The 14,257-nt window shown below is 37.8% G+C and overlaps 1 protein-coding gene across 1 annotated transcript in view; it reads right to left on the bottom strand.

Annotated features, from left to right (window-relative positions):
- Window positions 1-14,257, bottom strand: part of LOC133969887 (reticulocyte-binding protein homolog 2a-like) — a 20,622-nt gene that overhangs the window by 153 nt on the left and 6,212 nt on the right. The window contains exon 5 of the mRNA XM_062406596.1: window positions 8-13,828. Within this exon, the coding sequence (XP_062262580.1) occupies window positions 8-13,828 (13,821 nt within the window). The remainder of the gene's footprint in view (window positions 1-7; window positions 13,829-14,257) is intronic.

Genomic DNA, 14,257 nt, shown 5'->3' with positions numbered 1-14,257 from the left:
TGTGAACTTGAAGAGTCAGATCTTTAATGTTGCTTTTCTCTTGGTTTTCGTCATCCAACAGACTGTCGACATGTTCCTTCTTCTGTAGTAGTTCAGTCTTTGTGAGTTTTAATTTGTCTATTTCCTCTTTTATATCTTGCTCACCTTGTTGTAATAGGTCACATTGTTTCTGGTTTTCATATCTCATCAGATTCAAGACCACTTTTTCCTGTTCCATCTTTTCAGACAGTCTTTCCAGATCTTCTCTCTTCTGATCCAGTTCTGCTTTTAGTTTCAAGAGATATTTCTTTCCCGACAATGTCTCTGCCTTCAGTTGATTTTCCATGTCTTGTCTCTGGAAGACAATTTCTGACATAAGACTCTTCAATCCTTCTCTTTCTCTCACGAGCATCTCAGTGCAGCTCTTCATAATGATTTTATGTACACCCAGAGCCTCTTGCTTTTCCTCTAGAATACTGACCAGTTTCAGGATGTCTTCCTTGTTTTGTTCCAATCTGATAATTTTGTGGTGCATGTCTTGACTCATCCTGGCATCAAGCTCTTGATGTCTTATTCTCAGGGATTCAATGGATTTTATTGTGTCCATTTGCTTGTTTTCTCTCTTTTTCAATTCAGACCATTGTCTTTCCATTCTTTCTTTTTCAATCAAAAGCAGTTCTCTCTCTTTTTCTACTTCAACCTTCATCTGAATAAAGTCTTCTTTCCCTTGACTGATGGTTTTCATGGCAGCTTCAACCTCAAGATTCTTACTGTTGAGATCCTTCCTCAAAACATCCAGTTCTTCTCTTTCTTCCAAAACACTGTTCTTCTGGGTTTTTAGTTGATGAATTTGTCTCCTGATGTCACTGTCCTTTACTTCTTGCTCTCTTTGCTTCAAGGCGATAATGTTGGTCACATTCTGAAGCTTCTTTCTCTGTGTGTGAACCTGAAGAGTCAGATCTTTAATGTTGCTTTTCTCTTGGTTTACGTCATCCAACAGACTGTCGACATGTTCCTTCTTCTGTAGTAGTTCAGTCTTTGTGGGTTTTAATTTGTCTATTTCCTCTTTTATATCTTGCTCACCTTGTTGTAATAGGTCACATTGTTTCTGGTTTTCATATCTCATCAGATTCAAGACCACTTTTTCCTGTTCCATCTTTTCAGACAGTCTTTCCAGATCTTCTCTCTTCTCATCCAGTTCTGCTTTTAGTTTCAAGAGATATTTCTTTCCCGACAAGGTCTCTTCCTTCAGTTGATTTTCCATGTCTTGTCTCTGGAAGACAATTTCTGACATAAGACTCTTCAATCCTTCTCTTTCTATCACGAGCATCTCAGTGCAGCTCTTCATAATGATTTTATGTACACCCAGAGCCTCTTGCTTTTCCTCTAGAATACTGACCAGTTTCAGGATGTCTTCCTTGTTTTGTTCCAAACTGATAATTTTGTGGTTCATGTCTTGACTCATCCTGGCATCAAGCTCTTGATGTCTTATTAACAGGGATTCAATGGATTTCATTGTGTCCATTTGCTTGTTTTCTCTCTTTTTCAAGTCAGACCATTGTCCTCCCATTTGTTCCTTTTCAATCAAAAGCAGTTCTCTCTCTTTTTCTACTTCAACCTTCATCTGAATAAAGGTTTCTTTCTCTTGACTGATGGTTTTCAAGGCAGTTTCAACCTCAAGATTCTTACTGTTGAGATCCTTCATCAAAACATCCAGTTCTTCTCTTTCTTCCAAAACACTGTTCTTCTGGGTTTTTAGTTCATGAATTTGTCTCCTGATGTCACTGTCCTTTCCTTCTTGCTCTCTTTGCTTCAAGTCAATCATGTTGGTCACATTCTGAAGCTTCTTTCTCTGTGTGTGAACCTGAAGAGTCAGATCTTTAATGTTGCTTTTCTCTTGGTTTACGTCATCCAACAGACTGTCGACATGTTCCTTCTTCTGTAGTAGTTCAGTCTTTGTGAGTTTTAATTTGTCTATTTCCTCTTTTATATCTTGCTCACCTTGTTGTAATAGGTCACATTGTTTCTGGTTTTCATATCTCATCAGATTCAAGACCACTTTTTCCTGTTCCATCTTTTCAGACAGTCTTTCCAGATCTTCTCTCTTCTCATCCAGTTCTGCTTTTAGTTTCAAGAGATATTTCTTTCCCGACAATGTCTCTGCCTTCAGTTGATTTTCCATGTCTTGTCTCTGGAAGACAATTTCTGATATAAGACTCTTCAATCCTTCTCTTTCTCTCACGAGCATCTCAGTGCAGCTCTTCATAAAGATTTTATGTACACCCAGAGCCTCTTGCTTTTCCTCTAGAATACTGACCAGTTTCAGGATGTCTTCCTTGTTTTGTTCCAATCTGATAATTTTGTGGTGCATGTCTTGACTCATCCTGGCATCAAGCTCTTGATGTCTTATTCTCAGGGATTCAATGGATTTCATTGTGTCCATTTGCTTGTTTTCTCTCTTTTTCAATTCAGACCATTGTCTTTCCATTCTTTCTTTTTCAATCAAAAGCAGTTCTCTCTCTTTTTCTACTTCAACCTTCATCTGAATAAAGTCTTCTTTCCCTTGACTGATGGTTTTCATGGCAGCTTCAACCTCAAGATTCTTACTGTTGAGATCCTTCCTCAAAACATCCAGTTCTTCTCTTTCTTCCAAAACACTGTTCTTCTGGGTTTTTAGTTGATGAATTTGTCTCCTGATGTCACTGTCCTTTACTTCTTGCTCTCTTTGCTTCAAGGCGATCATGTTGGTCACATTCTGAAGCTTCTTTCTCTGTGTGTGAACCTGAAGAGTCAGATCTTTAATGTTGCTTTTCTCTTGGTTTACGTCATCCAACAGACTGTCGACATGTACCTTCTTCTGTAGTAGTTCAGTCTTTGTGGGTTTTAATTTGTCTATTTCCTCTTTTATATCTTGCTCACCTTGTTGTAATAGGTCACATTGTTTCTGGTTTTCATATCTCATCAGATTCAAGACCACTTTTTCCTGTTCCATCTTTTCAGACAGTCTTTCCAGATCTTCTCTCTTCTCATCCAGTTCTGCTTTTAGTTTCAAGAGATATTTCTTTCCCGACAATGTCTCTTCCTTCAGTTGATTTTCCATGTCTTGTCTCTGGAAGACAATTTCTGACATAAGACTCTTCAATCCTTCTCTTTCTCTCACGAGCATCTCAGTACAACTCTTCATAATGATTTTATGTACACCCAGAGCCTCTTGCTTTTCCTCTAGAATACTGACCAGTTTCAGGATGTCTTCCTTGTTTTGTTCCAATCTGATAATTTTGTGGTGCATGTCTTGACTCATCCTGGCATCAAGCTCTTGATGTCTTATTCTCAGGGATTCAATGGATTTCATTGTGTCCATTTGCTTGTTTTCTCTCTTTTTCAATTCAGACCATTGTCTTTCCATTCTTTCTTTTTCAATCAAAAGCAGTTCTCTCTCTTTTTCTACTTCAACCTTCATCTGAATAAAGTCTTCTTTCCCTTGACTGATGGTTTTCATGGCAGCTTCAACCTCAAGATTCTTACTGTTGAGATCCTTCCTCAAAACATCCAGTTCTTCTCTTTCTTCCAAAACACTGTTCTTCTGGGTTTTTAGTTGATGAATTTGTCTCCTGATGTCACTGTCCTTTACTTCTTGCTCTCTTTGCTTCAAGGCGATCATGTTGGTCACATTCTGAAGCTTCTTTCTCTGTGTGTGAACCTGAAGAGTCAGATCTTTAATGTTGCTTTTCTCTTGGTTTACGTCATCCAACAGACTGTCGACATGTACCTTCTTCTGTAGTAGTTCAGTCTTTGTGGGTTTTAATTTGTCTATTTCCTCTTTTATATCTTGCTCACCTTGTTGTAATAGGTCACATTGTTTCTGGTTTTCATATCTCATCAGATTCAAGACCACTTTTTCCTGTTCCATCTTTTCAGACAGTCTTTCCAGATCTTCTCTCTTCTCATCCAGTTCTGCTTTTAGTTTCAAGAGATATTTCTTTCCCGACAAGGTCTCTTCCTTCAGTTGATTTTCCATGTCTTGTCTCTGGAAGACAATTTCTGACATAAGACTCTTCAATCCTTCTCTTTCTCTCATGAGCATCTCAGTGCAACTCTTCATAATGATTTTATGTACACCCAGAGCCTCTTGCTTTTCCTCTAGAATACTGACCAGTTTCAGGATGTCTTCCTTGTTTTGTTCCAATCTGATAATTTTGTGGTGCATGTCTTGACTCATCCTGGCATCAAGCTCTTGATGTCTTATTCTCAGGGATTCAATGGATTTCATTGTGTCCATTTGCTTGTTTTCTCTCTTTTTCAATTCAGACCATTGTCTTTCCATTCTTTCTTTTTCAATCAAAAGCAGTTCTCTCTCTTTTTCTACTTCAACCTTCATCTGAATAAAGTCTTCTTTCCCTTGACTGATGGTTTTCATGGCAGCTTCAACCTCAAGATTCTTACTGTTGAGATCCTTCCTCAAAACATCCAGTTCTTCTCTTTCTTCCAAAACACTGTTCTTCTGGGTTTTTAGTTGATGAATTTGTCTCCTGATGTCACTGTCCTTTACTTCTTGCTCTCTTTGCTTCAAGGCGATCATGTTGGTCACATTCTGAAGCTTCTTTCTCTGTGTGTGAACCTGAAGAGTCAGATCTTTAATGTTGCTTTTCTTTTGGTTTACGTCATCCAACAGACTGTCGACATGTACCTTCTTCTGTAGTAGTTCAGTCTTTGTGGGTTTTAATTTGTCTATTTCCTCTTTTATATCTTGCTCACCTTGTTGTAATAGGTCACATTGTTTCTGGTTTTCATATCTCATCAGATTCAAGACCACTTTTTCCTGTTCCATCTTTTCAGACAGTCTTTCCAGATCTTCTCTCTTCTCATCCAGTTCTGCTTTTAGTTTCAAGAGATATTTCTTTCCCGACAATGTCTCTTCCTTCAGTTGATTTTCCATGTCTTGTCTCTGGAAGACAATTTCTGACATAAGACTCTTCAATCCTTCTCTTTCTCTCACGAGCATCTCAGTACAACTCTTCATAATGATTTTATGTACACCCAGAGCCTCTTGCTTTTCCTCTAGAATACTGACCAGTTTCAGGATGTCTTCCTTGTTTTGTTCCAATCTGATAATTTTGTGGTGCATGTCTTGACTCATCCTGGCATCAAGCTCTTGATGTCTTATTCTCAGGGATTCAATGGATTTCATTGTGTCCATTTGCTTGTTTTCTCTCTTTTTCAATTCAGACCATTGTCTTTCCATTCTTTCTTTTTCAATCAAAAGCAGTTCTCTCTCTTTTTCTACTTCAACCTTCATCTGAATAAAGTCTTCTTTCCCTTGACTGATGGTTTTCATGGCAGCTTCAACCTCAAGATTCTTACTGTTGAGATCCTTCCTCAAAACATCCAGTTCTTCTCTTTCTTCCAAAACACTGTTCTTCTGGGTTTTTAGTTGATGAATTTGTCTCCTGATGTCACTGTCCTTTACTTCTTGCTCTCTTTGCTTCAAGGCGATCATGTTGGTCACATTCTGAAGCTTCTTTCTCTGTGTGTGAACCTGAAGAGTCAGATCTTTAATGTTGCTTTTCTCTTGGTTTACGTCATCCAACAGACTGTCGACATGTACCTTCTTCTGTAGTAGTTCAGTCTTTGTGGGTTTTAATTTGTCTATTTCCTCTTTTATATCTTGCTCACCTTGTTGTAATAGGTCACATTGTTTCTGGTTTTCATATCTCATCAGATTCAAGACCACTTTTTCCTGTTCCATCTTTTCAGACAGTCTTTCCAGATCTTCTCTCTTCTCATCCAGTTCTGCTTTAAGTTTCAAGAGATATTTCTTTCCCGACAAGGTCTCTTCCTTCAGTTGATTTTCCATGTCTTGTCTCTGGAAGACAATTTCTGACATAAGACTCTTCAATCCTTCTCTTTCTCTCACGAGCATCTCAGTGCAACTCTTCATAATGATTTTATGTACACCCAGAGCCTCTTGCTTTTCCTCTAGAATACTGACCAGTTTCAGGATGTCTTCCTTGTTTTGTTCCAAACTGATAATTTTGTGGTTCATGTCTTGACTCATCCTGGCATCAAGCTCTTGATGTCTTATTAACAGGGATTCAATGGATTTCATTGTGTCCATTTGCTTGTTTTCTCTCTTTTTCAAGTCAGACCATTGTCCTCCCATTTGTTCCTTTTCAATCAAAAGTAGTTCTCTCTCTTTCTCTACTTCAACCTTCATCTGAATAAAGGTTTCTTTCTCTTGACTGATGGTTTTCATGGCAGCTTCAACCTCAAGATTCTTACTGTTGAGATCCTTCCTCAAAACATCCAGTTCTTTTCTTTCTTCCAAAACACTGTTCTTCTGGGTTTTTAGTTCATGAATTTGTCTCCTGATGTCACTGTCCTTTACATCTTGCTCTCTTTGCTTCAAGGCGATCATGTTGGTCACATTCTGAAGCTTCTTTCTCTGTGTGTGAACCTGAAGAGTCAGATCTATAATGTTGCTTTTCTCTTGGTTTACGTCATCCAACAGACTGTCGACATGTTCCTTCTTCTGTTGTAGTTCAGTCTTTGTGAGTTTACATTTTTCTATATCCTCTTTTATATCTTGCTCATCTTGTTGTAATAGGTCACATTGTTTCTGGTTTTCATATCTCATCAGATTCGAAACCACTTTTTCTTGGTCCATCTTCTCAGACAGTCTTTCCAGATCTACTCTCTTCTGATCCAGTTCTGCTTTTAGTTTCAAGAGATCTTTCTTTTCTGACAAGGTCACTGCCTTCAGTTGATTTTCCATGTCGTGTCTCTGGAAGAGAATTTCTGACATCAGACTCCTCAATTCTTCTCTTTCTCTCACGAGCATCTCAGTGTAGCTCTTCATATAGATTTTATGTAAACACAGAGCCTCTTTCTTTTCCTCTAGAATACTGACCAGTTTCAGGATGTCTTCCTTGTTTTGTTCCAATCTGATGATTTTGTGGTTCATGTCTTGACTCATCCTGGCATCAAGCTCTTGATGTCTTATTCTCAGGGATTCAATGGATTTCATTGTGTCCATTTGCTTGTTTTCTCTCTTTTTCAAGTCAGACCATTGTCCTCCCATTTGTTCCTTTTCAATCAAAAGCAGTTCTCTCTCTTTTTCTACTTCAACCTTCATCTGAATAAAGGTTTCTTTCTCTTGACTGATGGTTTTCAAGGCAGTTTCAACCTCAAGATTCTTACTGTTGAGATCCTTCATCAAAACATCCAGTTCTTCTCTTTCTTCCAAAACACTGTTCTTCTGGGTTTTTAGTTCATGAATTTGTCTCCTGATGTCACTGTCCTTTCCTTCTTGCTCTCTTTGCTTCAAGTCAATCATGTTGGTCACATTCTGAAGCTTCTTTCTCTTTGTGTGAACCTGAAGAGTCAGATCTTTAATGTTGCTTTTCTCTTGGTTTACGTCATCCAACAGACTGTCGACATGTTCCTTCTTCTGTAGTAGTTCAGTCTTTGTGAGTTTTAATTTGTCTATTTCCTCTTTTATATCTTGCTCACCTTGTTGTAATAGGTCACATTGTTTCTGGTTTTCATATCTCATCAGATTCAAGACCACTTTTTCCTGTTCCATCTTTTCAGACAGTCTTTCCAGATCTTCTCTCTTCTCATCCAGTTCTGCTTTTAGTTTCAAGAGATATTTCTTTCCCGACAATGTCTCTGCCTTCAGTTGATTTTCCATGTCTTGTCTCTGGAAGACAATTTCTGACATAAGACTCTTCAATCCTTCTCTTTCTCTCACGAGCATCTCAGTGCAGCTCTTCATAATGATTTTATGTACACCCAGAGCCTCTTGCTTTTCCTCTAGAATACTGACCAGTTTCAGGATGTCTTCCTTGTTTTGTTCCAATCTGATAATTTTGTGGTGCATGTCTTGACTCATCCTGGCATCAAGCTCTTGATGTCTTATTCTCAGGGATTCAATGGATTTCATTGTGTCCATTTGCTTGTTTTCTCTCTTTTTCAATTCAGACCATTGTCTTTCCATTCTTTCTTTTTCAATCAAAAGCAGTTCTCTCTCTTTTTCTACTTCAACCTTCATCTGAATAAAGTCTTCTTTCCCTTGACTGATGGTTTTCATGGCAGCTTCAACCTCAAGATTCTTACTGTTGAGATCCTTCCTCAAAACATCCAGTTCTTCTCTTTCTTCCAAAACACTGTTCTTCTGGGGTTTTAGTTGATGAATTTGTCTCCTGATGTCACTGTCCTTTACTTCTTGCTCTCTTTGCTTCAAGGCGATCATGTTGGTCACATTCTGAAGCTTCTTTCTCTGTGTGTGAACCTGAAGAGTCAGATCTTTAATGTTGCTTTTCTCTTGGTTTACGTCATCCAACAGACTGTCGACATGTACCTTCTTCTGTAGTAGTTCAGTCTTTGTGGGTTTTAATTTGTCTATTTCCTCTTTTATATCTTGCTCACCTTGTTGTAATAGGTCACATTGTTTCTGGTTTTCATATCTCATCAGATTCAAGACCACTTTTTCCTGTTCCATCTTTTCAGACAGTCTTTCCAGATCTTCTCTCTTCTCATCCAGTTCTGCTTTTAGTTTCAAGAGATATTTCTTTCCCGACAAGGTCTCTTCCTTCAGTTGATTTTCCATGTCGTGTCTCTGGAAGAGAATTTCTGACATCAGACTCCTCAATTCTTCTCTTTCTCTCACGAGCATCTCAGTGCAGCTCTTCATATAGATTTTATGTAAACACAGAGCCTCTTTCTTTTCCTCTAGAATACTGACCAGTTTCAGGATGTCTTCCTTGTTTTGTTCCAATCTGATAATTTTGTGGTGCATGTCTTGACTCATCCTGGCATCAAGCTCTTGATGTCTTATTCTCAGGGATTCAATGGATTTCATTGTGTCCATTTGCTTGTTTTCTCTCTTTTTCAATTCAGACCATTGTCTTTCCATTCTTTCTTTTTCAATCAAAAGCAGTTCTCTCTCTTTTTCTACTTCAACCTTCATCTGAATAAAGTCTTCTTTCCCTTGACTGATGGTTTTCATGGCAGCTTCAACCTCAAGATTCTTACTGTTGAGATCCTTCCTCAAAACATCCAGTTCTTCTCTTTCTTCCAAAACACTGTTCTTCTGGGTTTTTAGTTGATGAATTTGTCTCCTGATGTCACTGTCCTTTACTTCTTGCTCTCTTTGCTTCAAGGCGATCATGTTGGTCACATTCTGAAGCTTCTTTCTCTGTGTGTGAACCTGAAGAGTCAGATCTTTAATGTTGCTTTTCTCTTGGTTTACGTCATCCAACAGACTGTCGACATGTACCTTCTTTTGTAGTAGTTCAGTCTTTGTGGGTTTTAATTTGTCTATTTCCTCTTTTATATCTTGCTCACCTTGTTGTAATAGGTCACATTGTTTCTGGTTTTCATATCTCATCAGATTCAAGACCACTTTTTCCTGTTCCATCTTTTCAGACAGTCTTTCCAGATCTTCTCTCTTCTCATCCAGTTCTGCTTTTAGTTTCAAGAGATATTTCTTTCCCGACAAGGTCTCTTCCTTCAGTTGATTTTCCATGTCTTGTCTCTGGAAGACAATTTCTGACATAAGACTCTTCAATCCTTCTCTTTCTATCACGAGCATCTCAGTGCAGCTCTTCATAATGATTTTATGTACACCCAGAGCCTCTTGCTTTTCCTCTAGAATACTGACCAGTTTCAGGATGTCTTCCTTGTTTTGTTCCAAACTGACGATTTTTTGGTTCATTTCTTGACTCATCCTGGCATCAAGCTCTTGATGTCTTTTTCTCAGGGATTCAATAGATTTCATTGTTTCCATTTGCTTGTTTTCTCTCTTTTTCAAGTCAGACCATTGTCCTCCCATTTGTTCCTTTTCAATCAAAAGCAGTTCTCCCTCTTTTTCTACTTCAACCTTCATCTGAATAAAGGTTTCTTTCTCTTGACTGATGGTTTTCAAGGCAGCTTCAACCTCAAGATTCTTACTATTGAGATCCTTCCTCAAAACATCCAGTTCTTCTCTTTCTTCCAAAACACTGTTCTTCTGGGTTTTTAGTTCATGAATTTGTCTCCTGATGTCACTGTCCTTTACGTCTTGCTCTCTTTGCTTCAAGGCAATCATGTTGGTAACATTCTGAAGCTTCTTTCTCTGTGTGTGAACCTGAAGAGTCAGATCTTTAATGTTGCTTTTCTCTTGGTTTACGTCATCCAACAGACTGTAGACATGTTCCTTCTTCTGTTGTAGTTCAGTCTTTGTGAGTTTTAATTTGTCTATTTCCTCTTTTATATCTTGCTCACCTTGTTGTAATAGGTCACATTGTTTCTGGTTTTCATATCTCATCAGATTCAAGACCACTTTTTCCTGTTCCATCTTTTCAGACAGTCTTTCCAGATCTTCTCTCTTCTCATCCAGTTCTGCTTTTAGTTTCAAGAGATATTTCTTTCCCGACAATGTCTCTGCCTTCAGTTGATTTTCCATGTCTTGTCTCTGGAAGACAATTTCTGACATAAGACTCTTCAATCCTTCTCTTTCTATCACAAGCATCTCAGTGCAGCTCTTCATAATGATTGTATGTACACCCAGAGCCTCTTGCTTTTCCTCTAGAATACTGACCAGTTTCAGGATGTCTTCCTTGTTGTTTTCCAATCTGATGATTTTGTGGTTCATTTCTTGACTCATCCTGGCATCAAGCTCTTGATGTCTTATTCTCAGGGATTCAATGGATTTAATTGTATCCATTTGCTTGTTTTCTCTTTTTTTCAAGTCAGACCATTGTCCTTCCATTCTTTCCTTTTCTATCAAAAGCAGTTCTCTCTCTTGTTCTACTTCAACCTTCATCTGAATAAAGTATTTTTTCTCTTGAATGATTTTTTTCATGGCAGCTTCAACCTCACGATTTGTATTGTTGAGATCCATCCTATAAACATCCCTATCATCTTTCAAAGAATATGTATCCTCTTGTAATAGGTCGCTTTGTTCCCTCTGTTTCTTCAGTTCAGTGGTTTTTGGTCTCGTTTCTAATTCTTCATTATTTTCGCCACCTTCTGTTTTTATTTTGTCATTGTTCCTGATTTTTGGCCTCTCATCGGTCAACACTTCAATTTTTTTGTCTTGTTCTGATAGATCTGTGTTTGTACGGCCACCAGCCATGTGTTGTAGGTCTGTGTCTTTCTGCTGGTTTGCAATGTTTGATTCATTAAACCCAAATTCCACTTTATTTTTTTCTTGTAATTCTTCTGTATCAAGTCTTACAAATACTTGTTTTCCTCTCTTTGAAATGTCATCCATCATAATGTCCATTTGAAGTGGTTTGTTCTTGTGCAACACAATTGTTTTCTGCTGCTCATCTGACGGTTTTTCTTCTTTCATTTCATCTATTTGAATTTGCATCATTTTCCTTTTCGTTTCCAGACTTTCTGATTCCTTTTCACCGTCACTGCTGTTCAGCAGTCTTTTCATTTTTTTCTGACTTTTGTTTTGTTTCTGTTGTTGAACTTTGAGAATCAACCTTTGAGATTTAAGAAACTTCCTTTCTTTAAAGACTCCCTCTTCTGATTTCTCTACACCTTTCTTCTTGTCTTCTTCTATTGCTTTACTTTCTTTATTGAAATGAATCTCCCCTTCCTCCGAATTTCTTTGCTTTTGCTGAATGCTCTTGAATAGACACATCATCTTGTCCTTTTGTCTTTTCATTTCCGCTATGGTAATTTCCAATTCTTCCCTTGCCTGGATAAGAATTTCTGCCTTGCCCTTGAATTGTCGATATTCATTTTGTATTGCTTCATGCAAGCCTTCACTGTGTTTCTTAATGTGTTTACACTTCTCCATACATATGTTAATTAGTTCCCAGTGCTTTTGAATTTGATATGCAGCATTTGTTGATGCTGATGCCTTCTGCTGCTCTGCCAAACATTGGCTGTCATTCTTTTCTCTTTTCAGCTTCATCATTTCTAATTCATCTCTCTCTCTGATAATCCTCTCCAACTGCTGGTCGAGCTCTTTCTTCCTACTTCGTGCCTCCCTCTTGAGGATATATTTTTCTTCTTTTACCCCTGTCCACAGTTGTCTAGCTTCCTGATCTCTTCTAATGCCTTTTCGGATCATTTGTCGATTTTCTCTTATTTTGAAGTCCACCTCAGTGTTTAACACTTCCATCTGTCTTCGTTCTCTTTTAACTTTCTCTAGTCCCATATCAAGGTTATATTTTTGTTTTTGCACATCATCCCTCATTTGGCCAATTTGATTTATCTCTGCCTCCGTTTGTAAAGACAGTTTTCCAAAGGCCAGCTTTATCTGAGATCTTACTCTGACCATGTTATCTCTTAAGTTTCTGTTCTCACCATGCAATTCTTTGAGCCCTTCTCTTTGTTTCCCTAAGTGAACATTGACATTTTCCAGAATTCCCCATTCCCTTCCAATTATTTCCATGAGAAAGTGAATCTTTTGTCTCATGGTTTGGAGGTCAAGGGTCTCTGATGCTTGATGTATCATTTCAGCTTTCTCCTTTTTGCTTCTCACCTGCTTCTCCACAGCAAGCTCTTCCCTTTGTATTTGCAGATTTATCCTTAGCACTTCCAATTCATCTCTCTCTCTAATGGTTTTCTCAAGTCTTTGGTCTAATTCTCTTCTTTTCTTTTCTGTCTCCCTCCTCAGTAATTCCCTTTCTTTTTGCAATTCATTCAACATGTTTTCACTCTGTTCTTTTTTTCTCATGCTTTTTCTTAGCATCTGTTCAAATTCTTTTCTCTTTATTTCCAGTTCTGACCTCAAAAGCTCCATTTCTCGTATTTCTCTTTTCGCTAATTGTGCTCTGTCTTCAAGCTCCCTTAAACTGTACATCTCATGTATTTCTACCTCAGCTTTCTGTTTTGCTTTCTTCATATTCTCCCATTCTACTTGATTTTGTGGTTTTAGCATCTCATCTTGACTAATTGAATTTTTAGGTTCTTCAGTTCTACTGTTCCTCAGATCCATACAGTCCAGGATTGGTTTTTCCATATCTGACTGGAGTCCTAAGATTTCCTTTTCCATTTCTTCCATGTCTTTTCGCATTCTGATCTTTGTCAATTTGTCTCTTTCTGTGTTGATTTTAGCGCTATCCAACCCCTCGCTATGTGTCAGTGGATCTGTTTTTGACTCCTGATTTTCTATTTCCTTCTCAATATTCAGTCTCATTATATCCGACTCATCAGTTGCTTCTTGTCTCATTTCATAAATATTAACTTTCATTTGCTCTTGGAGTTCATATGTCATCGTCTCATGTTTGAAAACATTGGTGTTTAGCCACAGATGGTATTTCTGCTTTGTTTCTTGAAGAGGACCCTCCACATTTCCATTTTCCCTGAATGTCACTGGCAATCCAGTTTCTGGTGTCTGGCTCTGCAGTTCATATATATCCATAATGAGCCTTTCAATCTCTTGCTTGTTTTTCTCCATGTTCCCCATAGCATAATGTATTTGTTCTTTGATTCTCTCCTCTCTCTCCTTAAGTTCGGAAATCTGCTTGTCCATTTCTTCCACTCGTCTGCCATTTATTAACAATCCTGAGAACTCATTATATGTTAATGTTTCTTCATGTTTTTCATTCTGAAGGAAATTGTCCAATGAAAATAACTGTTTCTGTTCCTGTTCTTTAATTTCTTCATTTTGATGCTGGTCTTCTAATGTAGGACACTTTTGCAAAGACATGGCTCCTTGTGTAACTTCACCTGCAGCTCTTTCTTCAGCTTGTGGGATTTCCAGTGTTTGATCTTGTAGGGAATCTCTGTGAGCTTCTTTATGGGGTTCTTGGAGTTTGGACGAATTTGCTGAAAAAGTATTTCCGATTGCAGATTCTGTCAGTTTCTGTCTACTGACACAGGTGTTCAAGGAACTCAGCTTGTCCTAAACAAAAAGAAAGAATGATTTATTTATTTTTACGTTGAGTTTTAATGTAACTACCCTTTTTATGATTATTATGATGATGATGATGATGATTATTATTATTATTATTATTATCCTTTCTTTTCCTGATGAAATTATACATCCCAGAATCATTTAACTCAGTGGGAGGCCCATTGAGCAACCCCAGTTAACATTCACAGATTTGAAGTCAAAATAGGGCTGTATAATGTATTAATACATTTAATATTAATAGACACAAATGGAAACTGTTTAATAAGGTGACATTTTACTTATCATAAATTTTAAGCGAGGACTTGACATTAAACAAAAGTATGCAAGAAGATCTATTGCCTGCACTAGGACTAGTACTATGTGTGTTTGTGTGGTGGGCAGCAAGGGACAGACAGTAAATCCAGATGTAAAGTGCTA

The sequence above is a fragment of the Platichthys flesus genome, chromosome 15 (genome assembly GCF_949316205.1).
Source record: "Platichthys flesus chromosome 15, fPlaFle2.1, whole genome shotgun sequence".
Lineage (NCBI taxonomy): Eukaryota > Metazoa > Chordata > Actinopteri > Pleuronectiformes > Pleuronectidae > Platichthys > Platichthys flesus.
This window is presented reverse-complemented; position numbering and strand designations above follow the sequence as displayed.